Source organism: Hemitrygon akajei, chromosome 11 (genome assembly GCF_048418815.1).
Source record: "Hemitrygon akajei chromosome 11, sHemAka1.3, whole genome shotgun sequence".
NCBI lineage: Eukaryota > Metazoa > Chordata > Chondrichthyes > Myliobatiformes > Dasyatidae > Hemitrygon > Hemitrygon akajei.
In genome coordinates this window covers 170,844,191-170,869,837 of record NC_133134.1, presented here as the reverse complement: position 1 = coordinate 170,869,837, position 25,647 = coordinate 170,844,191, and the positions used below count along the sequence as shown (strand labels likewise).

At 49.2% G+C, this 25,647-nt stretch overlaps 1 protein-coding gene across 2 annotated transcripts in view; it reads right to left on the bottom strand.

Moving 5' to 3' along the window:
- The window catches only part of LOC140736282 (DENN domain-containing protein 3-like), a 132,428-nt gene that overhangs the window by 89,820 nt on the left and 16,961 nt on the right, over positions 1–25,647 (bottom strand). For both annotated transcript variants that reach the window (XM_073062241.1, XM_073062242.1), the window contains exons 2-4: positions 14,872–15,014; positions 3,679–3,916; positions 813–928 (exon numbers count right to left, since the gene is read on the bottom strand). In XM_073062241.1, coding sequence (XP_072918342.1) covers positions 813–928; positions 3,679–3,916; positions 14,872–15,014 — 497 coding nt within the window. The remainder of the gene's footprint in view (positions 1–812; positions 929–3,678; positions 3,917–14,871; positions 15,015–25,647) is intronic.

Sequence of the window (25,647 nt, the reverse complement as noted above, 5' to 3'; positions counted from 1 at the left end):
CTCTGACACCTCAACCTGGCAACATGAAGCCCAATGCTCTGACATCTCAACCTGGCAACGTGGGGCCCAATGTTCTGACATCTCAACCTGGGACTGTTGTGCTCAGTGCTCCTACATCTCAACCTGGCAACGTGGGGCCAATCTTCCAACACCTCAACCTGGCAACACGGGACCCAATGCTCCTACAGCTATCAGCCAATGGTAGTTGCAAGAACAGAGGGAGAATACCAGGTTCCAATCCCACAAAGTACCCACTCCCCCCCACCTTGCTCTGGGCTCCCCACCCTCATCACCACTAGACTCAGAAACAATTATGAACACTCAACCATCAGGCTCTTGAATGAGAGGAGATAACATCATTCAATGTCTTTCGCCCCATCACTGAACTGTCCCCACAACCTATAGACTCACCTTCAAGGACTCTTCATCTCATGTTCTCAATATAGAAACTAAATGTCAGGCAGCTATATGGTGACATATATGTACCTTGATAATAAATTTAAACCATAAGACATAGGAGCACAAGTAGGCCACTTGGCACATTGTGGCAGGTTTACTAACCCTCAACTCCATTCTCCTGCCTCTGGTTTTCTCTCCAGTTAGAAAGTATTCTACGTCTTTATTCCTTCTACCAAAGTGTAACTTCCCTACACAGTTCAGTAACACCAAGTTCTATCCCAATTTCCCTTTCCCTGTCTCTGAATGTTCCCAAACTGATTTCAGAAATCCCGACCTCGAGTGGAACTGCTCACTGTCTCTGACTATTGCAAAGAGACCAGTGTCTGAAGAAACGGTGATATTCCAGTCCTCACCTTGATCTCTCGATGCACCTGAAGCACCACACCATGTTGTCGGTCACCCAGAATATCCGTCAGTACCAGGAAGTGAAAGGAGTCATCTCTTCCTTCAGTGTCCAGATGAAATCCATCTGGGAAGGTGCAGCAGTGGTGGGAAGGGAGAGGTAGAAGGGAAAGAAGAGGAAGGGAGAGAGGAAGGAGAGAGAGTGAGAGAGAGAGAGGTGAGAGGGAGAGAGGGAGGGGGAGAGGGAGAGGAGAATGAAAACGAATCACATTCAAATAGAGCAAAGTTAGAAAGGGAAGCACAGAGAGAGAAAATGAGAGGAGAGAGAGGGAGAAAGGAGAGGTGTGGGGGAGTGAAAGATAGATTGACAGAGAGAATTGGAGACACAGATAAAGGCAGTGGGAGGTAGAAGAGCAACAGGTAACAGATTAATAGATGGAGGGAAAGAGAGCGAGAATTAGAGGCAGGAGAAGGTGTGGAGGGATAGAAAGAACAGGAGTGAGAAACACAGAGAAAGTGAAAAAGGAAGAATATGAGGACAAGAGTGAATAAGCGAGGGTGAAAGGGAGAGAGAGAGTCAGATTGAGGCAGGGACAAAGAGTGGAGGAGAGAGATGAAGAGTGGGGATGAGATGGACAGAGAGATTAGAGAGACGACGAGGGGCAGGCATGAATTGAGGGGAGACAAATGAATAATTCAATTTCCTCTTATTTGATGTCTGGTTTCCCAAATCCCCACAGCTAAAGAGATTCATCAACTTTAGACAGATACTAGTGTCAACTAATCTCACTCTCCCTCCTACCCACCTAACACAGCACCAGGGTCAGAGTTCTCTGTCCATCTATAATAAGACCAAAAGACCACCATCTTTCTACTACCCGATTACTGTGGCTCCGGAGACATTGTCCAAATGAAGACAGCAGGGACAGCAGGCACTGGAATCTGGATCAATCCACAAACCACTGTATTGAGCAGCCTCTGGTGGGAGTGAGGACAAAGGATTGTCTAGGGACAAGGGAGTGAGCAGTCCTCTCCCTCCACCAATGTTGAGGCCCTCCTGCAGATTGTTAGTTGTCCAAACTCTCTCTCTGTAAGTGATGAGGGTTGGAAGCAAGAAACGGGGGAGGGGACCTATTGGAACACGAAGGGGCATTCAATACCTTAAGCCCACGCTGATCTACACATCGTGACTCCACAGCTCTCTGCCCCCCTTCTCAAACACAGTTTCACCTATCCTGCTTTTGAGGATCACAGCCTCAGAATACGAGGATGTCCTTTAGAACACAGATGAGGAGGAATTACTTTAGCCACAGGATGGTGAATCTATGGAATTCATTGCCACAGATGGCTGTGGAAGCCAGGTCATTGAGTATACTTAAAGTGGAGGTCGAGAGGTTCTTGAATTGTGAGGATGTCAAAGGCTACAGGAGAAGGCAGGAGAAAGGGAAAATATATCAGCCGTGATGGAATTGTCACAAAGACTCGAAGGGCCGAATGGCCTAGTTCTGTCACTATGTCTGATGGTCTTCTCAGCAGACATGCAGACCCTGTGGCCTTTGAGGGAGAGAGTGCAGGTTTGGAACAGCTGTTTCTCATTGCCTGTTAACCCTTTCAGCTCCAGTGCCATTCTGTGACAGTGAACCCTAGTGGTCCCTTCAACCAGAGCTGTGGTGGGCAGGCTGGAAACATTTGCCCCTGAGTTGGGAGTTCTCAACAGAGGCTCCACACTGTCCTCTTGGGTTAACGTCCAGTCTGAAACCTGACAATATGCTGTTCAAGGACCTCTTGATGGGCAAGGGACAAATAGTGAGGTGTTACACCCTGGTGGGTGGGGGTGGGGTGGGCTTTATCAGGTGAATGTTGGGAACCCACAATTTTCTCCCTGGTTAGTTTCACCACACAAATCGGTGCCAGCTAATCTAATTATGTCTCTATAGAGACAGCTTCAGGGAAGATCAAATAGTGGCCCAGTATGGGTGGGTTTGTTAGCTGTCCTGTGGCCACGGCTTGGGGTTGGGGGGAGTCTGAAACTGGCCTGATAAGCATGGACAATGGAGAGGACCTTCATCCTGTCCACCCCTCCCTTGGGTCGGCCTACGTACAGGACAAGCCATTCCCACCACCTGTCAGTGCCATCAGACTGTGGGGCAGGCAGTCAGCTCTGTGTTAATGCTGGGCCAATTTCAAAAGGGACAAGTTCAAAGTGGGGCTGATGGGTGTGAGGTTCAGTGATCTGATAGAGATGTATCAAGTCATGAGGTATGTAGGTGGGGTAAATACACAGTCCTTTTCCCCAGGGAAAGGGAATCAAAAATTAGAGGGCACACGTTTAAGATGAGGGGGTAAAGATTGACAAGAGACACGAGGGACAGCTTTTCCATTCTGAGGGTGGTCTATATATGGAACAAGGTTCCAGGGAAGTGATTGAAGCAGTTACCTTAACAACACTTACACCAGGATGTGGACAAAAAAGGTTTAGACCAAGGGGTTCCCAACCTGAGGCCCACGGGCCCTCGGTTTATGGTAGGGAGTCCATGTTATAAAAAAAGGTCGAGAACTCTTGATTTAGAGGGATTTGGGGAAAATGTGAGCAAAAGGAATAACTTAGAAGGGAACTTTGGTTGACATGGAGCAGATGGACTGAAGGGCCTGTGTATGTGTTGTTTTATCCTATGACTCTCATTCCTTCAATGCACAAAACTCTGAGAGGAAGGGCATTGAGGGAAGGCGGGTGAGATGCAGCGAACAACTAATTAATATAGGCCAAGCCCCTCTGACAACTTCCTGCACCCCCCCCCAGGCCCCCGTTTCTCATCTCCTCTGTACTCTGCCTCCCCGTCCCATTTGACCTAGACCGATGATTCTGAACTTCCTCACCTGGGAAACAGAGCTCTGGTAGCCCACACAGGTCGATTCCCCTTGGAATTCTGAGGTGCTCCTTAGGGAGTTCCATGCTGCCAGGAAGTTGGCCTGATGGGAGATCTGGCCTAGTGGTAGCCTCTGTATTGGTCCCACAGGTCTCGGGACTGGACTGAGTGCTGATGAATGGTGGTGTGTGAATGAACAGCACCTCAGGAGAGGCATCAAAGGCTTCAGAACCATTGTGTTGTATATCCTTCAAAAGATAAAACATTAGGAAGTAAGAAACCATAGTCTGTGGCAGAACATCTCAATTCAACAATACAGCATGGAGTAGACTCTTCTGGCCCTTTGAGCAGTGCTATCCCAGCAGCCCCAACACTCTGTTTAACCCCAACCCAATCATCGGACAATTCACAATGACCAATTAACCTACTCAGTACGTCTTTGGACAGTGGGAGGAAACCAGGGCACCCTTTCCATGGGGACGGTTCAGAGAGGGTGCCAGGACTGAACACTGAACTTTGACATCCTGCTGGAATGGCGTTGTGCTAACCACTATGCTACCATGTTAGTCTTGTTGAGGTCAGAAGAGGCACAAGGAAAGACCTCGGTAGGCAGGACAGGAAGGCTCGAGGAGGGACCTCGGTAGGCAGGACAAGAAGGCTCGAGGAGGGACCTCCGTAGGCAGGACAGGAAGGCTCGAGGAGACCTCGGTAGGCAGGACAAGAAGGCTCGAGGAGGGACCTCCGTAGGCAGGACAGGAAGGCTCGAGGAGGGACCTCGGTAGGTAGGACAGGAAGGCTTGAGGAGACCTCGGCAGGAAGGACAGGAAGGCTCGAGGAGGGACCTCGGCAGGCAGGACAGGAAGGCTCGAGGAGGGACCTCGGCAGGAAGGACAGGAAGGCTCGAGGAGAGACCTCAGCAGGAAGGACAGGAAGACTCGAGGAGACCTCGGCAGGTAGGACAGGAAGACTCGAGGAGACCTCGGCAGGATGGACAGGAAGAATCGAGGAGGGACCTCGGCAGGAAGGACAGGAAGGCTCGAGGAGGGACCTCAGCAGGAAGGACAGGAAGGCTCGAGGAGGGACCTCGGCAGGAAGGACAGGAAGACTCGAGGAGACCGCGGCAGAAAAGGACAGGAAGGCTCGATGAGGGACCTCGGCAGGAAGGACGGGAAGGCTCGAGGAGACCTCGGCAGGAAGGACAGGAAGGCTCGAGGAGAGACCTCGGCAGGTAGGACAGGAAGACTCGAGGAGAGACCTCGGCAGGAAGGACAGGAAGGCTCGAGGAGAGACCTCGGCAGGAAGGACAGGAAGGCTCGAGGAGAGACCTCGGCAGGGAGGACAGGAAGGCTCGAGGAGAGACCTCGGCAGGAAGGACAGGAAGACTCGAGGAGGGACCTCGGCAGGAAGGACAGGAAGGCTCGAGGAGACCTCGGCAGGAAGGGCAGGAAGACTCGAGGAGACCTCGGCAGGAAGGACAGGAAGACTCAAGGAGACCTCGGCAGGCAGGACAGGAAGACTCGAGGAGAGACCTCGGCAGGAAGGACAGGAAGTCTCGAGGAGAGACCTCGGCAGGAAGGACAGGAAGACTCGAGGAGAGACCTCGGCAGGGAGGACAGGAAGACTCGAGGAGGGACCTCCGCAGGCAGGAGAGGAAGACTCGAGGAGGGACCTCGGCAGGTAGGACAGGAAGACTCGAGGAGACCTCGGCAGGAAGGACAGAAAGGCTCGAGGAGAGACCTCGGCAGGAAGGACTGGAAGACTCGAGGAGAACTCGGCAGGAAGGACAGGAAGACTCGAGGAGGGACCTCGGTAGGTAGGACAGGAAGAGTCGAGGAGGGACCTCGGCAGGAAGGACAGGAAGGCTCGAGGAGGGACCTCGGCAGGAAGGACAGGAAGACTCGAGGAGAGACCTCGGCAGGAAGGACAGGAAGACTCGAGGAGAGACCTCGGCAGGAAGGACAGGAAGACTCGAGGAGACCTCGGCAGGAAGGACAGGAATGCTCGAGGGGACCTCGGCAGGTAGGACAGGAAGACTCGAGGAGACCTCGGCAGGAAGGACAGGAAGGCTCGATGAGACCTCGACAGGAAGGACAGGAAGACTCGAGGAGAGACCTCGGCAGGAAGGACAGGAAGACTCGAGGAGACCTCGGCAGGAAGGACAGGAAGGCTCGAGGAGGGACCTCGGTAGGTAGGACAGGAAGACTCGAGGAGACCTCGGCAGGAAGGACAGGAAGACTCGAGGAGACCTCGGCAGGCAGGACAGGAAGACTCGAGGAGACCTCGGCAGGATGGACAGGAAGACTCGAGGAGACCTCGGCAGGAAGGACAGGAATGCTCGAGGAGACCTCGGCAGGTAGGACAGGAAGACTCGAGGAGACCTCGGCAGGTAGGGCAGGAAGACTCGAGGAGGGACCTCGGCAGGCAGGACAGGAAGACTCGAGGAGACCTCGGCAGGAAGGACAGGAAGACTCGAGGAGACCTCGGCAGGCAGGAGAGGAAGGCTCGAGGAGACCTCGGCAGGAAGGACAGGAAGACTCGAGGAGACCTCGGCAGGAAGGACAGGAAGGCTCGAGGAGACCTCGGCAGGAAGGACAGGAAGCCTCGAGGAGACCTCGGCAGGACGGACAGGAAGGCTCGAGGAGGGACCTCGGCAGGTAGGACAGGAAGACTCGAGGAGACCTCGGCAGGTAGGGCAGGAAGACTCGAGGAGGGACCTCGGCAGGAAGGACAGGAAGACTCGAGAAGACCTCGGCAGGCAGGACAGGAAGACTCGAGGAGACCTCGGCAGGAAGGACAGGAATGCTCGAAGAGAGACCTCGGCAGGAAGGACAGGAAGACTCGAGGAGACCTCGGCAGGAAGGACAGGAAGACTCGAGGAGAGACCTCGGCAGGAAGGACAGGAAGACTCGAGGAGACCTCGGCAGGAAGGACAGGAATGCTCGAAGAGAGACCTCGGCAGGAAGGACAGGAAGACTCAAGGAGACCTCGGCAGGAAGGACAGGAAGACTCGAGGAGAGACCTCGGCAGGAAGGACAGGAAGACTCGAGGAGACCTCGGCAGGAAGGACAGGAATGCTCGAGGAGAGACCTCGGCAGGTAGGACAGGAAGACTCGAGGAGACCTCGGCAGGAAGGACAGAAAGGCTCGAGGAGAGACCTCGGCAGGAAGGACAGGAAGACTCGAGGATATCTCGGCAGGAAGGACAGGAAGACTCGAGGAGGGACCTCGGTAGGTAGGACAGGAAGAGTCGAGGAGGGACCTCGGCAGGAAGGACAGGAAGGCTCGAGGAGGGACCTCGGCAGGAAGGACAGGAAGACTCGAGGAGAGACCTCGGCAGGAAGGACGGGAAGACTCGAGGAGAGACCTCTGCAGGAAGGACAGGAAGACTCGAGGAGACCTCGGCAGGAAGGACAGGAATGCTCGAGGGGACCTCGGCAGGTAGGACAGGAAGACTCGAGGAGACCTCGGCAGGAAGGACAGGAAGGCTCGATGAGACCTCGGCAGGAAGGACAGGAAGACTCGAGGAGAGACCTCGGCAGGAAGGACAGGAAGACTCGAGGAGACCTCGGCAGGTAGGACAGGAAGACTCGAGGAGACCTCGGCAGGAAGGACAGGAATGCTCGAGGAGACCTCGGCAGGCAGGACAGGAAGACTCGAGGAGAGACCTCAGCAGGAAGGACAGGAAGACTCGAGGAGAGACCTCGGCAGGAAGGACAGGAAGGCTCGAGGAGAGACCTCGGCAGGAAGGACAGGAAGACTCGAGGAGGGACCTCGGCAGGAAGTACAGGAAGGCTCGAGGAGGGACCTCGGCAGGAAGGACAGGAAGACTCGAGGAGGGACCTTGGCAGGTAGGACAGGAAGGCTCGAGGAGAGACCTCGGCAGGAAGGACAGGAAGAATCGAGGAGACCTCGGCAGGAAGGACAGGAAGGCTCGAGGAGGGACCTCGGCAGGTAGGACAGGAAGACTCAAGGAGACCTCGGCAGGAAGGACAGGAAGGCTCGAGGAGGGACCTCGGCAGGAAGGACAGGAAGAATCGAGGAGACCTCGGCAGGAAGGACAGGAAGGCTCGAGGAGAGACCTCGGCAGGTAGGACAGGAAGACTCGAGGAGACCTCGGCAGGAAGGACAGGAAGGCTCGAGGAGGGACTTCGGCAGGAAGGACAGGAAGACTCGAGGAGACCTTTGCAGGAAGGACAGGAAGACTTGAGGAGACCTCGGCAGGAAGGACAGGAAGGCTCGAGGAGAGACATCGGCAGGAAGGACAGGAAGACTCGAGGAGACCTCGGCAGGAAGGACAGGAAGGCTCGAGGAGGGACCTCGGTAGGTAGGACAGGAAGACTCGAGGAGACCTCGGCAGGAAGGACAGGAAGGCTCGAGGAGACCTCGGCAGGAAGGACAGGAAGCCTCGAGGAGACCTCGGCAGGACGGACAGGAAGGCTCGAGGAGGGACCTCGGCAGGTAGGACAGGAAGACTCGAGGAGACCTCGGCAGGTAGGGCAGGAAGACTCGAGGAGGGACCTCGGCAGGAAGGACAGGAAGACTCGAGGAGACCTCGGCAGGAAGGACAGGAATGCTCGAAGAGAGACCTCGGCAGGAAGGACAGGAAGACTCGAGGAGACCTCGGCAGGAAGGACAGGAAGACTCGAGGAGAGACCTCGGCAGGAAGGACAGGAAGACTCGAGGAGACCTCGGCAGGAAGGACAGGAATGCTCGAAGAGAGACCTCGGCAGGAAGGACAGGAAGACTCAAGGAGACCTCGGCAGGAAGGACAGGAAGACTCGAGGAGAGACCTCGGCAGGAAGGACAGGAAGACTCGAGGAGAGACCTCGGCAGGAAGGACAGGAAGACTCGAGGAGACCTCGGCAGGAAGGACAGGAATGCTCGAGGAGAGACCTCGGCAGGAAGGACAGGAAGACTCGAGGAGAGACATCGGCAGGTAGGACAGGAAGACTCGAGGAGACCTCGGCAGGAAGGACAGGAAGACTCGAGGAGACCTCGGCAGGAAGGACAGGAAGACTCGAGGAGGGACCTCGGCAGGAAGGACAGGAAGGCTCGAGGAGGGACCTCGGCAGGAAGGACAGGAAGGCTCGAGGAGAGACCTTGGCAGGAAGGACAGGAAGACTCGAGGAGACCTCGGCAGGAAGGACAGGAAGACTCGAGGAGACCTCAGCAGGCAGAACTGGCCAGCTCAGAAAAAGCTGCTAAAATCTTGAGGAAGGGTCAGCCAAGCAAAGCCAAAGGAAAATCTGAGATGAGCAACGGGCACAGGCTGGAGGAGGGAACACAAGGCTTCAAGGAAACGGGAATTGCAAGGACTTGGCACAGCCACAGCATGGTAAAGAGAACAGGGATGCTGGCAGATGGAAGGAGAAAGCAAGTCCCACTATTGTTAAGAAAATTATGATTACTCTGTTCTAAAGCCTGATAATAGGAATATGAAATATTGTAGATGTTTCATTCCCTGGGATCCAGAGAGAAAACTTCAGAAGAAACTATGATTATCGAGAGGAGGTGATAGGACAAGTGAAACTGTTCCTTCTCTCATTCCCTGATCCATCTCTCCTCACTGACCCGCACGCTCTCCCTGAGTCCAGATCCTGAGCATGGGCCCATCCTCCCTGGTCTACCTGTACTTCTCTACTCCTGGCTGAGAACTCCACAGAGCTGGGAATACCTCTATACCAGAGGTTCCTGTTGTATGAAATAGTAAACTCATAGCAGGGAACACTGCCCAGTTCTGTAACACAGCATAGGCAGATGGTGGGGATGGGTGTGCAGTAGAGAAATAAAGTGGGGGTGGGGGGCCTACCAGGCACTGAAAATCTGTAACAGGCTGAACTGACCTGAGCCTCAAATCGTAGGGTTAAGTGAACTGAAAACTAAAACTGGACAAGCTGCAGGCTAACGTGAACTAGAGTGAACTCACATCTGCTTACTAGCCGAGCGATAGCTTCATAAATCTCCAGGATAGGAGCTTCCTATGGTGGACATCTGATCAACGAGGAACTGCACACAACTTGCATTGAGCCTAGGTAGTGAAGGCTGACACTACAGAAGGCTCACCTCGCTCTATGTACACACAGCATATGCGGGGTAGAGATAGTGGAGCGAAAGGTAGATAAGGAACAGCGCAAGAATAATAAGAACCTTGGCTTGGAGAGCATTTATTCCAGCTCATGTAACCCCACTGTTTTTATCAGCTTGTAATAAGGAGAAATTTTGTTCTGAAGGTGAAGCCCGGACTGTGTGTGAATTCTTTCTGTCCACACTGGAATCTGGGACCCCCACCCACCCCATCCACCACGGTGAGACAGCAATCACGGACCATGAATGACTGGATATGCTGCTCTTAACCAGACGTGGCAGGGCTTGGAGTCATGGAAACACAGAAAACCTACAGTACAATACAGGCCCTTAGGCCCACAATGCTGTGCCAAACATGTCCTTACCTGAGAAATTATCTAGGGTTAGCCTAGCCCTCTATTTTTCTGAGCTCCATGTACCTATCCAGGAGTCTCTTAAAAGACCCTATTATACCTGCCACCACCACCATTGCCAGAAGCCAATTTCATGCACTCACCACTCTCTGCGTAAAAAACTTACCCCTGAAATCTCCTGTGTACCTACATCCAAGCACCTTAAAACTGTGCCCTCTCATGTTAGCCATTTCAGCCCTGGGAAAAAACCTCTGACTATCCACACAATCAATGCCTCTCATCATCCTGTACACCTCTGTCAGGTCACCTCTCATCCTCTGCTGCTCCAAGGAGAAAAGGCCGAGTTCACTCAATCTATTCTCATAAGGCATGCTCCCCAATCCAGGCAACATCCTTGTAAATCTCCTCTGCACCCTTTCTATGGCTTCCACATCCTTCCTGTAGTGAGGCGACCAGAACTGAGCACAATACTCCAAGTGGGGTCTGACCAGGGTCCTATATAGCTGCAACATTACCTCTTGGCTGCTAAACTCAATCCCATGATTGATGAAGGCCAATGCACTGTATGCTTTCTTAACTACAGAGTCAATCTGCATAGCAGCTTTGAGTGTCCTATGGACTTGGACCCCAAGATCCCTCTGATCCTCCACACTGCCAAGAGTCTTAACATTAATACTTTATTCTGTCATCATATTTGATCTACCAAAATGAACCACTTCACACTTATCTGGGTTGAACTGCATCTGCCACTTCTCAGCCCAGTTTTGTATCCTATCAGTGTCCCGCTGTAACCTCTGACAGCTCTCCACACTATCCACAACACCTCCAACCTTTGTGTCATCAGCAAATTTACTAACCCAACCCTCCACTTATTCATCTAGGTCACTTATAAAACTTATGAAGAGTAGGGGTCCCAGAACAGACCACTGAGACACACCACTGGTCACTGACCTCCATGCAGAATATGACCTGTCTACAACCACTCTTTACCTTCTGTCGGCAAGCCAATTCTGGATCCACAAAGCAATTTCCCCTTGGATCCCTTGTCTCCTTACTTTTTCAATAATCCTTGCATGGGGAACCTTATCAAATGTCTTGCTGAAATCCATATACACTACATCTACTGCTCTACCATTAACGTGTTTCATCACATCCGCAAAAAATTCAATCAAGCTCAGAAGGCATGACCTGCCTTTCACAAAGCCATGCTGACTATTCCTAATCATATTATGCCTCTCCAAATGTTCATAAATCCTGCCTCAGACAGACAGACAGACATACTTTATTGATCCCCAGGGAAATTGGGTTTCGTTACAGCCATGGCAATCAAGAATAGTGTAGAAATATAGCAATATAAAACCATAAATAATTAAATAAAAATAAGTTAATCATGCCAAGTGGAAATAAGTCCAGGACCAACCTATTGGCTCAGGGTGTCTGACACTCCGAGGGAGCAGTTGTAAAGTTTGATGGCCACAGGCAGGAATGATTTCCTATGACGCTCAGTGTTGCATCTCGGTGGAATGAGTCTCTGGATGAATTACTCCTGTGCCTAACCAGTACATTATGGAGTGGATGGGAGACATTGTCCAAGATGGCATGCAACTTGGACAGCATCCTCTTTTCAGACACCACCGTCAGAGAGTCCAATTCCACCCCCACAACATCACTGGCCTTACGAATGAGTTTGTTGATTCTGTTGGTGTCTGCTACCCTCAGCCTGCTGCCCCAGCACACAGCAGCAAACATGATAGCACTGGCCACCACAGCCTCGTAGAACATCCTCAGCATCATCCAGCAGATGTTAAAGGACCTCAGTCTCCTCAGGAAATAGAGACAGCTCAGACCCTTCTTGTAGACAGCCTCAGTGTTCTTTGACCAGTCTCAGGATCTTCTCCATCAACTTACCAACCAATAAAGTAAGACCTACTGGTCTATAATTTCCTGGGCTATCTCTATCCCTTTCTTGAATAAGGAACAACATCTGCAACCCTCCAATCCTCCAGAACCTCTCCCGTCCCGTTTGATGACGCAAAGATCATCCCCAGAGGCTCAGCAATCTCTTCTCTCGCATTCCACAGTAGCCTGGGGTATATCCCGTCCAGTCCCAGTCTCTTATCTAACTTAATGATTTCCAAAAGCTCCTGCATATCCTCTTTCTTAATATCTACATTCTCAAGCTTTTCAGCCACTGTAAGTCATTCCTGCAATTGCCAGGATCCTTTTCCGTAGTGAATACTGAAGCAAAGTACTCATTAAGTACCTCTGCTATCTCCTCCAGTTCCATACACACTTTTCCACTGTCACACTTGATTGGTCCTATTCTTTCACGTCTTATCCTCTTGCTCTTCACATACTTGTAGAATGCCTTGGGGTTTTCCTTAATCCTGTCTACCAAGGCCTTCTCATGGCCCCTTCTGGCTCTCCTAATTTCTTTCTTGAGCTCCTTCCTGCTAGCCTTATAATCTCCTAGTTCTCTATCACTACCTAGCTTTTTGAACCTTTTGTCAGCTCTCCTTTTCTTCTTGACTAGATTTACCACAGCCTTTCTATATCACGATTCCTGTATCCTACCATCTTTTCCGTCTCATTGGAATGTACCTATGCAAAACTCCATGCAAATACCCCCTGCACATTTGCCACATTTTTTTCATACATTTCCCTAATAACATCTGTTTCCAATTTATGCTTCCAAGTTCCTGCCTGATAGCCTCATGTTTCCCCTTACTCCAATTAACTGTTTCCCTAACTTGTCTGTTCCTATCCCTCTCCAATGCTACTGTAAAGGAGATAGAATTGTGATCACTATCTCCAAAATGCTCTCCCGCTGAGAGACCTGACACCTGACCAGGTTCATTTCCCAATACCAGATCAAGTACAGCCTCTCCTCTTGTAGGCTTATCTACATATTGTGTCAGGAAACCTTCCTGAACACACCTGACAAACTCTACCCCATCTAAACCCCTCACTCTAGGGAGATGTCTATCGATATTTGGGAAATTAAAATCTCCTACCATACAACCCTGTTATTAGTACTCCTTTCCAGAATCTGTCTCCCTATTTGCTCCTTGATGTCTCTGTTACTATTGGGTGGTCTATAAATAGAGTTATTGACCCCTTCCTGTTCCTAACTTCCACCCACCGAGACTCTGTAGACAACACCTCCATGACTTCCTCCTTTTCTGCAGTCATGACACTATCTCTGATCAGCAGTGTCGCGCCCCCACTTGTTTTGCCTCCTTTCCTATCCTTTCTGAAATATCTAAAACCCGGCACTTGAAGTAGCCATTTCTGCCACTGCACCATCCAAGTCTCTGTAATGGCTACAACATCATAACTCCAAGTGCTGACCCACGCTCTAAGCTCATACTTTATTCATGATACTCCTTGCATTAAAATAGACACATCTCAAACCATCAGTCTGAGTGAGTCCCTTCTCTATCATCTGTCTATCCTCCCTCTCACACTGTCTCCAAGCTTTCTCTATTTGTGAGCCAACCTCCTCTTCCCCTGTCTCTTCAGTTTGGTTCCCACCCCCCAGCAATCCTCATTTAAACTCTCCTCATTAGCCTTAGCAAACCTCCCCGCCAGGATATTGGTCCCCCTGGGATTCAAGTGTAACCCATCCTTTTTGTACAGGTCATTCCTGCCCCAAAAGAAGTCCCAATGATCCAGAAATCTGAATCCCTGTCCCCTGCTCCAATCTCTCAGCCACACATTTATCTTCCACCTCACTCTATTCCTATACTCACTGTCGCGTGGCACAGGTAGTAATCCCAAGATTACTACCCTTGAGGTCCTGCTTCTCAACTTCCTTCCTAACTCCCTGTGCTCTTTTTTCAGGACCTCTTCCATTTTTCTACCTATATCATTGGTACCAATATGTACCACGACCTCTGGCTGTTCTCCCTCCCACTGCAGGATATGTTGGACGCGATCTGAAACATCCCAGACCCTGGCACCTGGGAGGCAAACTACCATCCGAGTTTCTTTTCTGCGTCCACAGGATCGCCTGTCCGACCCTCTAACTATAGAGTCCTCTATTACTGCTGCCTTCTTCCTTTCCCTACCCTTCTGTGTCATGCACGCCCACTGTTGCTTCCCCCAGTCGTGCAGAAACTGGAGGTTCCACACCTTCCCCCCCCCCCCCAGGATAGAGAGGGGACATCCCAGGGTGCAACACTACCTCAAGGGCCGAGGGAGGGCCCCATGGTGAAACATTGCCCCAGTCAAGAGGGGCTTCCTGTTTATACTGACACAGGAAGAACAACCACAACTGAGTCCAACCACTCAATCCGAAACCATTCAACCCCCCTCCCCCCCAGAACTCAACCCAGAAGGCAGCACTCACTGTCTGTGCAGCACCTCCAGCACCCAGGGGTGAGGTGGAGGGATGGAGGGAGTGACAAGGGTGAGGTAGAACAATGGAGGGACAGGCAAGGGTGAGGTAGAGGGAGGGGAGGGGTAAGTTAGAACAATAGAGGGAGAGGAGAGGGTGAGGTGGAGGGAAGGAGGGAGGGATGGGGTGAGGTGATGGATGGATGGAGGGAGAGGAGGGGTGAGGTGGAGGGAGGGATGGGGTGAGGTGATGGACAGATGGAGGGAGGGGAGGGGTGAGATGGAGGGAAGGAGGGAGGGGAGGGGTGAGGTGGAGGGATGGAGGGAGTGGAGGGATGGGGTGAGGGGGAGGTTGAGGGGGGAGTAAGTAGGAGGGGAGGTGGGGTGTGTTCTGGTCCAACTGTGGGAGACCCAGATGACAGACCCTACCTGCACCATCTGTCGGAGACCCTGTGGCCGCAGTCCAACCACAAGGCACATATCGAGCAGTCGGTGGCTGTGCAGCCGGACACCAGTATCTCTCGCCACCAGCTCACTCGCCTCTGTCATCCTCCGGAAGGTCTGTGCCGTAGCTGGAGACAGGAAGAGAGATTGGTCAGTGTAAACCCTGACCAAGAGTGACCCCACCCACCTCTCCAGGTCAGTCCTGGGCTGTGGGTTCTACCACCCCGCCACTTCAGGATACCAGCTGGAAAGTTGGACAGACAAGTGTATCATGATGCTCACACGGTAGAGGACAGACAGGACGGCTCTACAATGGTTCATCAAAACTGTGCGGTGCATCACCCGTACCAGACTATCCACTATTAAGGGCATACTGTTTATACAGAAAGGTGCCGGAAAAGGGCCAGTAACATCATGAAGGAACTCACCCACCCTGCTCATGGACTGTCTGCCCCACTCCCATCAGGGAGGAGGCTACGTAGCATCCACACCAGACACAAAAACGGTCACTTTCCCCAAGCAGTAAGGATAATCAACGCACTAACCCACCCTTCCACATCCCCAACCATTTCCTGTCAAAGTTACCTTATGTACAGCTTAGTGTCACTTTATGGACACACAATCAATTTATATAGCTTTCTTATGTATTTATATTTATTGTTTTTAAAAAAAATTATATTGTGTTCATTATCTTTTGCATTTTTTTAATGCTGTTTTGGATCCAGAGTAACAATGATTTTGTTCTCCTTTGCACTTGTGTACTGGAAAGGACATTAAACAATCTGGAATCTGGAATTCAGGCTGATCTCATGTCAACCCATCCTCGCTGTCTCTTGAGAAACAAGAGAAAATCTGCAGAGGCTGGAAATCCAGAGCAACACACACAGAATGCTGGAGGAACTCAGCAGGCCAGACAGTATCTATGGAAAAGAGTACAGTCGACATTTCAGGCCAAGACCTTTAGGCAGCCCTGCGTTGGGCTGGGAGTCACTCCCCACAGGAGGCCACATCGGGCCGGAGATTGCTCCCAATGGGAGACCGCTTCTTAGTGGATGAAGGCCCCATGCAAGGACTGAATTCGAGCTGTCGCTCTCCTCGGTGCTGACGAAAGGTGTTTTCAAAATTCCAAGACATATGTGATTATTGGTCTGGACTGTAGTTGACATTAGTCTCCTTCAGTTTCTCTGTGTTTTCTTTCTTGTTGCCGACTGGGAGATGGGTGATATGTGGATGAAGGAGGGGTTAGGTGTTTGATGTTATTGTTGCTGTTTTTTTGCTTGGGAGGGGCTCGGGGATAGGGGTGCAATGGCAATGTTTTAGTTGCTGTGTCCGGGTCTGGGCTGGGCCATCTGTTTTAGTGTGAGGGAGAGGTTGAGGGGTTTGGTGTTTTGTGAGTTTAGTTTCTTTTTCTTTTTCGTGCGGGGGGGGGGGGCTTCAATGACTTCCATGGTTTTTCTGTATTCTATGGCTATCTGGAGAAGATGAATCAGAGTTGTACTCTGTGTACATACTGTACTCTGATAATAAAATGAAGCTTTGAACTTTTGGCATTTGCAGACAATTCAAAGATGGTTGAAGGGGCAGGTAGTGTTGAGGAAGGAGAGAGGCTACAGAAGGATTTAGACAGATTAGCAGAATGGGCAAAGAAGTGACAGATAGAATATATTGTAGAGCAGAGTATGGTTATGCACTTTGGTAGAAGGAACAAAGGTGTGGACTATTTTCCAAAGGAGAAGTGAATTCAGAAATCAGAAGTGCAGAGGGATTTGGGAGTCCTCATGTAAGATTCCCTAAAGGTTAACTTGCAGGTTAGTCATTGGTGAGAAAGACAAATGTGATTATAACATTCATTTTGAGAATGAACACACACACAATACAAGGGCAAGGATGCAGCGCTCAAACTTTATAAGGCATTGGTCAGACCACACTTGGAGTATTATGAGCAGTTTTGGGTCCTTATCTAAGAAAGGATTTGCTAGCATTGGAAAGGGTTCAGAGGAGGTTCATGAGAATGATCCCAGGAATGAAAGGGCTAACATATGAGGAGCGTTTGATGGCTCAGGGCCTGTACTTGCTGGAATTTAGAAGAATGGCGGGGGGGGGGGGGGGGGGGTTGGGGGAAACCTCATTGAATCTTTGGAATGTAGTGTATATTGTAAGGCCTAGAAAGGGTAGATGTGGAGAGGATGTTTCCAGTGGTGGGGGAGTCTAGGACCAGAGGGAACAGGTTCAGAATAGGGGGACATCCATTTAGAACAGAGATAAGGAGAAATTTCTTAACCCAGAGAGTGCTGATTTGCCACAGATGGCTGGGCAGGCTAAGTCATTGAGTATATTTAAAGCAGAGGTTAATAGGTTCTTAATTAATTGTGGTGTCAGTTATGGGGAGGAAGTGGGAGAATGGGGTTGACAGGGATAATACAAGGGGGAAATGCCTAATTCTGGTCTGCTGAACACTCGGGGCAGGATGGGAAGGGTTAACACTTTAGGTTTTGGCTGGTTATTCCTGACACTTCCTGTTCCCACTTCAGAGAGTGTGGCTGTGACCACTTCCCCTTCACTCCCACAGAGCATAACCCAGTCACTCACACCAAGCCTGGAACAGGGAGTGGCCTAGCTCTAGCGAGAAAACTGCCTGAGAGCCGGGGGGGGGGGGGGGGGGGGTGGGGAGTGAGTGAGTGAGTGAGTGTGTGTGTGTGTGTGTGTGTGTGTGTGTGTGTGTGTGTGTGTGTGTGTGTGTGTGTGTGTGTGTGTGTGTGTGTGTGTGTGTGTGTGTGAGATAGTCCCATAGCAGCGTTTCAAAACTCTGCAGTGCCTCCTTCCTCGGTCTCGGTCTCCAGTGGTGATGGACGATCAGACAGCTGACAGGAGGAGGAAGTTCCAGAACATCTGTATCCTTTGTGACCAGCATCTCACAGCCTCACACAAGACACATGCAGCCAGAATTAATAAGCAGATGATTCGTTAGTCTTCAGTCAAACGGATTTTCAGTTCAGTGATGTCGGCTGACAGCGGTGGATATTGCAAAGGCCATGGGCCCAGACAATGTACCAGCTCTGGGACTGGAGGCATGCAACAGAACTAGCTGTGTCTCCAGCCAAGGTGTTCCAGTACAGGTACATGGAGCTTAGAGACATGGAGGGCTATAGGTAACCCGAGGTAATGTCTAAAGTAAGTACATGTTCGGCACAGCATTGTGGACTGAAGGGCTTGTATTGTGCTGTAGTGTTTCTATGTATCTACCTGAGAAGGTGGAAAATTGTACAGGTATGCCCTGCTCACTGACACAGGACCAATCCTCTCAACCATCAGAGGGGATAACTTCACTCACTCCAACACTGAACTGTTCCCACAACCTCTTCACCTCATGTCCCCAATATTAATTGCTTATTTATTTATTATCATTTTGTTAATTTCCTTGTATCTACTGTGAATGCTGCAAGAAAAAGAATTTGGGTTTATATGCTGATTATAAGCACTTTGATAATAAATTTACTTTGAACCTCTGAACTCTCTGAATCCAATCTGGCTAATCACTGTCGGTCTCAAACAGTCTGCTCTCCATCAGAGGAGGGTGATGGAGCTGACAGCAACGGTTTCACTCACCAACAGCAATAGTGCTCACCTTAACTATTCAGATCCATTTTCATTCTCCCTCTCACTCTCCCCCCATCTTCACCGGTAACCTGGTCACTGATGGGTTCCCCAGCCTTCATCCAAACAGACTGAACTCCGAATGTTAAGAAAGCGTGACACAATGGAGGGGAATAAACAGTGGATGTTTCGGGCCGAGACCCTTCAACCGTACTCACAATAAACAAACAAACAGTGCAGGAAAGGAACAGTGAGGTAGTGTTCAATGTCCATTCAGAAATCGGATGGAAGAAGCTGTTTCTGAGCTGTTGAGTGTGTGGCTTCACAGGTTTCTGTACCTCCTCCTTGATGGTGGCATTGAGAAGAGGGCATGTCCTGGCCGGTGAGGGTATGTAGTGATGGTTGCCACCACCTTTTGAAGATGTCCTCGATGATCATAGTCTTAGAGAAATACAACACAGAAACAGGCCCTTTGGCTCATCTCGCTCATGCCAAAACCATTTCAACTGTCTACTCCCAAAGGAATCATAGTCCTCCATACCCCTAACATCCACGTACTATCCAAACTTCTCTTAAACGTTGAAATTGAGCTCACATGCACCACCTGTGCTGGCACTCTCACAACCCTCTGAGTGAGGAAGTTTCTCCTCATGTTCCCCTTAAACTTTTCACCTTTCACTCTTAAGCTACGACCTCTGGTAGTTGTCCCTCCCAACCTCAGTGGAAAATGCCTGTTTTCATTTACCTTGTCTATACCCCTCATAATTTTATATACTGCTATCAAATCTCCTCTCAATCTTCTGCATTCTAAAGAATACAATCCTATCTATTTCAATCTTTCCTTATAACTCAGGTCCACTTGACCCGGCAACATCCTTGTAAGTTTTCTCTGTACTCTTTCAACCTTATTTACGTCTTTCCCGTAAGTAGGTGATCAAAACTGCACCCAGTTCTCCAAATTAGGCCTCACCAACATCTTATACAACTTCAACATAGCATCTCCTGTACTCAATACATTGATTTATGAAGGCCAATGTGCCAAAAGCTTTCTTTACTACCCTGTGACGGCACTTTCAACGAATTATGTACCTGTATTCCCAGATCCCTTTGTTCTACTACTCCTCAGTGCCCTTCTGTCACTGAGTACGATCTACCCTGGTTGGTCCTACTAAAGTGCAACATCTCACACTTGTCTGCATTAAATTCCATCTGCCATTTTCAGCCCATTTCTCCAGCTGGTCCAGATCCCTCAGCAAGTCATGGTAGCCTCCCTCGCTGTCCACTCTTGGTGGGGTAGATTGCGCCCACAATGGAGCTGGACGAGTTTACAACTCTCTGTATCCTCCTGCCAAATGCTTTCTTTACGAACCTATCTACTTGTGACACCACTTTCAATGAAATATGTATCTATATTCCCAGATCTCTCTGTTCTACCACACTCCTCAGTGCCCTGCCAGTCACTATGCAAGATCTATGCAAGGTCTGACCAAACTTCAACATTTCCGCTTGTCTGCATTTAATTCCATCTGTCATTTTTCAGCCCATCTCACCAGCTGGTCTAGATCCCTCTGCAAGCCATGATGGAATTCCTTGCTGTCCACCGTCAGCAAAATTGCTGAACCAATAAACTGCATTATCATCCAGATCGTTAACACAGATGACAAACAACAGATCCAACACTGATCCCTGCGGCACACCACTAGACACAGGCTTCAAGTCAGAGAGACAACCGTCTACTACCACTGTCTGACTTCTCACACAAATCCAGTTTAGTACCTTATCTTGAATGCCAAGAGACTGAATCTTCTTGACCAAGCTCCCATACAGAACCTTGTCAAATGCTTTACTAAAGTCCCTGTAGACAACATCCACTGCCTTGCCTTCATCCACTTACTTGGTAACTTCCTCAAAAAACTCTATAAGATGACATGACTTACACAGACAGAGCCATGTTGACTATCCCTAATCAGAACACATCTATCCAAATAATTATATATTCAGTCCTTTGAAATACCTTCCAATAACTTTCCCACTCCTGATATCAGGCTCACCAGTCTATAATTTCCTGGCTTTTTCTTAGAGCCCTTCTTAAACAACAGAACAACATTGGCCAGCATCCAATCCTTGGGCACTTCAGCCGTGGCTAAAGATGATTTAAATATCGCTGCTCAGGGCCCTGCAGTTTATGCACTTGCCTCCCATAGGGTCCGAGGGAACAACTTTTCAGGCCCTGGGGATTTCTCCACCCCAATTTGCCTCAAGACAGCAAACACCTCCTCCTCTTTAATCTGTATAGACTCCATAAAGTCTACATATTGATGAAGGAAACATTCCAGACACATTTGACAATTTTTTTTCTATACAGCTTTTTGACAGTATGGGAGTCCCAGTCAATATGTGGAAAGTTAAATTCACCTACAGTCACAACTCTTTGTTTCTTGCAACAGACTGTGATGTCTCTATAAATTTGTTCCTCTCAATCCTGCAGACTATTGGCAGGTTTGTAATATAGTCCCAATGACATGGTGATACCTGTCTTATTCCTCAGTTCCACCCTCACTAGACGAGTTCCCCAGTCTGTCCTAACGGAGCACTGCAGTGATATTTTCCCTGACTAGTAATGCAACATAGCATACAGGAAACTTGTTCTTGCCCACAGAACCTCCTGTCTGTTCCCAAACCAATGAATCCCCAGTCACCTCTTCTCCCCGCTTCCCTTCTGAGCCACAAGGAATGGGCTTGAGAAGAAGAGAGGTTGAATAGATAGGTAGAGACTTTTTCCCAGGGCAGGAATGGCTAATATGAAGGGGCATCATTTTAATGTGATTGTGGGAGGCGGTATGAGAGGTAGGCTTTTTTTACACAGCGACTTTTGGGTGTGTGGAATGTGCTGCCAGGTATGGTAGGAGAGGCAGATACATTAGGGACAATTAAAAGGCCCTTAGATAGGCCCATGGATGGTAGAAAAATGATGGTCTATGTGGGAGAGAAGGGTTAGATTGATCTTACAGCTTGGCACATCGTGGTGCAGAGGGCCTATACTGTGCTGCTCTATGTTCTAAAGTTACTTCCCTTCCATTTCTAAATGGACCATGAACCCGTGAATACCTCAGTATTCCTCCTTTTCCAATATTTATTTACTGGTGATAGAAAAGTGGAGGTCTATGTGGGAGGCAGGGTTCCACATATTGATCATAGAGGAGGTTAAAAGGTCAGCACAGATTTGTGGGCTGAAGGGCTTGTACTGTGCTATAATGTTCTATATTCTGTGTCCTGTCTTTAAACTGAGGGTTAATTCCTATCACCTCCTCGTTCACTGACATTCTCTCATTTACAGGAAGTTGGTGGCTTAGATGAAGACAGACAGTGTTCCTTGATGCATTCCGTTTTGTTTCTGTCTATAAGTGACTCACATTAAACTTCTACGATATGTTTTAGAAGCTGGCATTCCAACTCTTCCTTCTCAATGCTTCAGTGAATTGTGAAGTTGTGCTGCTGATTCTGCCAGCACTGAACACCACATGCTTTGTCCTTAACTTCACTCATTAGCCAAGTCTGCACCACCTTTCCTGTAGCGGGCTTGTGCTACACACACACACACACACACACACACACACACACACACACACACACACACACACACACACACACACACACACACACACACACACACACACACACACACACACACACTTGTCATAAATAACAATTCTTTAAATGTAAGCCATTGCCTGCCAGCCTTCATACCTTGTCATGTTGTCATGTCAACTCACAATCCAACACAACTAGTCCATGCTTCACAGCTTTCCTTGTTTGAACTAAATAACTTTCTGTCTTAATCTAAAATTCTATCCATTATAATTTGGCTTCTCCAAAGGCTCCTGAACAACAACAGCATTAATTATTCCTTTCTCACCGAACAATGCTACATGCCTGACCCTTTGATGATCCCATTTGAACTGCCTGGTGTGGGAATTCTGAGGCATCTGACCGCAACCCCCTACAAAGGATTGCGAGGTTTGCTGAGAGGGTCCTCGGGTTAGATGGTGCACTGACAACTATCTGGTCCTGAACCCCAGTAAAACTAAGGAAATGGTAGTGAACTTTAGAAAACAACAGTACATGGTCTCAACCCTGGAAACAAGAGACCAGTCAACAGAGTGTGTTGGAGAATATATGTACCTCAGCACAATTATAGGTAACAAAATCACCTTTAAGACCAATGGTGGGTTGATGCTCTCCAAGTGCCAACACAGCTATTTTTCCTTCAGAAGATGCAGAAACTTCAGGCCCAGCCATTGATTCTCCAGACATTTTATAAATGCTTCATTGAATCAATATTGACCTACAATACGATGGCCTGGATCAGAGCAATGAGCACCATCAACCTCAGCCCACTCCAGAGAATTGTCAGAGTAAGTAGTAAAATCATTGGCCAGGAACAAGAATCTCTCAGTAGCGTCCATCAGAGACGGACAATAAAGAAGGTCAACAAATGGTAGAAGAGATTACACATACACTTCACACATACTACACTCTCATGCCATTTAGTCGCTGTTACAGGTCCCTGCCCATCAGCACAAGAGTCTGATCCAGTTTTGTGCCTTCCTCCGTTCACCCTCTCAACATTCGATTTTGAGTATATCGTATGCATAGCACCTTTGACAGTAAAAACAGCCAGTTTTGTTATGTGTATTTGTATGTATTATCTAAGTATATTATATTGTGTTTAACTATATGTAGTCTGGTGTTGTGTATCTTAAATTCTGTGATGTTGTCCTTACCACTGCACAAAGAAAGTTCCTCAAGGAAAATAAAGTGAATTGAATTGAATGTGAAGCACGCATTTAAACCTCCGATCTCACTGGACCTGGGTCATCTGTGTGGACCTAATTTATGACTTGAACCAAGCTATCCATACTCAGTTGTATGTAAATAGTCTCCTATCATTAATAATCAACTTTATTTGTCATATACAGTTACATAAATTAAGAATTTGCTGTGGTATGTTGGTGTGGCATGCAACAAAAACAACATTCAACAATTATAAAGAATGAAGAATTCTATAAAATAGATAAATAAAGAATTATATATAAATAAAAAAGAACCCCCATCACCCAGGACATGCCCTCTTCTCATTGCTTCCATGGAGGAGAAGGTACGGGAGTCTGAAGACACACTCTCGATGTTTCTTCTTTACCCCCGTCATCAGATTTCTGAACAGACATTAAACCCATGAACACAACCTACTTGGTTGGAGGAACACCACCTTATATACCGGCTGGGTAGCCTCCAACCTGATGGCATGAACATTGACTTCTCTAACTTCCGTTAATGCCCCTCCTCCCATTCTTACCCCATCCCTGATATATTTATTTTTCCCCCCTCCTTTTTTTTACTCTCTTTCTGCCCATCACTCTGCCTGTTCTCCATCTCCCTCTGGTGCTCCCCTCCCTCTTTTTTTCTCCCTAGGCCTCCCGTCCCATGATCCTTTCCCTTCTCCAGCTCTGTATCCCTTTAGCCAATCACCTTTCCAGCTCTCAGCTTCATCCCACTCCCTCCGGTCTTCTCCTATCACCCCTTCCCCTCCCACTTTCAAATCTCTTACTATCTTTCTCTTCAGTTAGTCCTGATGAAGGGTCTCGGCCCAAAACGTCGACAGTGCTTCTCCCCATAGATGCTGCCTGGCCTGCTGTGTTCCACCAGCATTTTGTATGTTGCTTGAACACAACCTACTACTGGCATTATTTAGCTATTGTTATATTTCTGATTGTAATTTTTTAATGTATTCCACTGTACAGTACTTCTGCTATAGAGCAGATTTCACAGTGTCAGTGATTCTGATTCAGAGACTTCACCAGACAGACAGAACGCAGCTGCAATGCCAGCCCTTTCTCCACCCGTGTTTGAGGCCTTTTGGCCCATCAAGTCTCTGATAATTCATCGCACGTTCCAACACAAGCCGGCCAACATTCTTTACTCAATGCCCTTTGCAGTGCTCCTTGGAGAGAAATGACTTTAGCCAGAGGGTGCCACAGACAGCTGTGGAGGCCAAGTTATTAGGTATATTTAAAGCAGAGGTTGATAGACTCTTGATTAGTAAAGGTGTTAAAGATTACGGGGAGAAGGCAGGAGAAGGGGGTTGAGTGAAAAAAAATAGGTCAACCATGAACCAGACTCAACGGGCTGAATAGCCTAATTTTGCTCCTATGTTTTATGGTCTTATCTTACTGACTGTTCTTTGCTCACTTGTTAGCTGGAACTAATCACTCTGTTCTCCCCTTCAAAACCTGCACAATTTACTTTACCCCACTGGAAGAAATAACCCAATTTCTCCACATCTTCCCAAACTGAAAATCTTCATGTCTGGCAGATCTCCTCAGTACCCTCTCCACATTCATCTGTTTGGAACTTCCCAGACCGGCTCATCGGCCTGAGAAATATTCAATAAACATTTCACAGAACCTCCTCACCTTTACTGAAGCTGCTACCAATTTAGCCAAAATTCCTGATATTCCTTGTCAACACTCTCTCCACTTGTTCCGGCACTGTCAAACCTCAGAGAATGACCCTCCAGTCTTGGGGTGGTACCTAGGGTTACACTGCATCTCACACAGTAAGAGGCCATTGGGCCCTGTCACCCTGTACTGACATTCAATGAGGTCGTGCCTGATGTCACCAAAGGCCTAGCTCAAACCAACAGAGAGCTGATCAGCTACTGGCTGCCAGGTCCCAGGGCAGTAACATCCCCACATCTCAGGGGAACCACTGGACCAACAAGGTAAACACACAGTTGGTGTCCCACCTGCTGTTCAGCCTCTGGGACTATTCCACCTCCTCCCGCAGGGCCTGGCTAGGCTCAGCATGTCTGACCCAACACGCAGGTGAAAGGGACTCACCTTGCACACCACAACTGCAAACCGCCCCTCCCCCACCTTCCCCATCTCCCATTGCGGCTACCCCACCCTCACCGACCTCCACCACAATCTGCCCTCTCTGCCACTCAGTCTCATCCCTGTTTGAACATAGGGTTCCAATCCGCCGTATTCTATTGCCAGGGTAACGGTGACAGACCTGAGCCCACCAGGGCATGCCCCCCACCCCATACTCTATTCACCCGGACATTCCTCCCCAATGCCTCCAGGGAAAACTGATCATCTCAGAAAC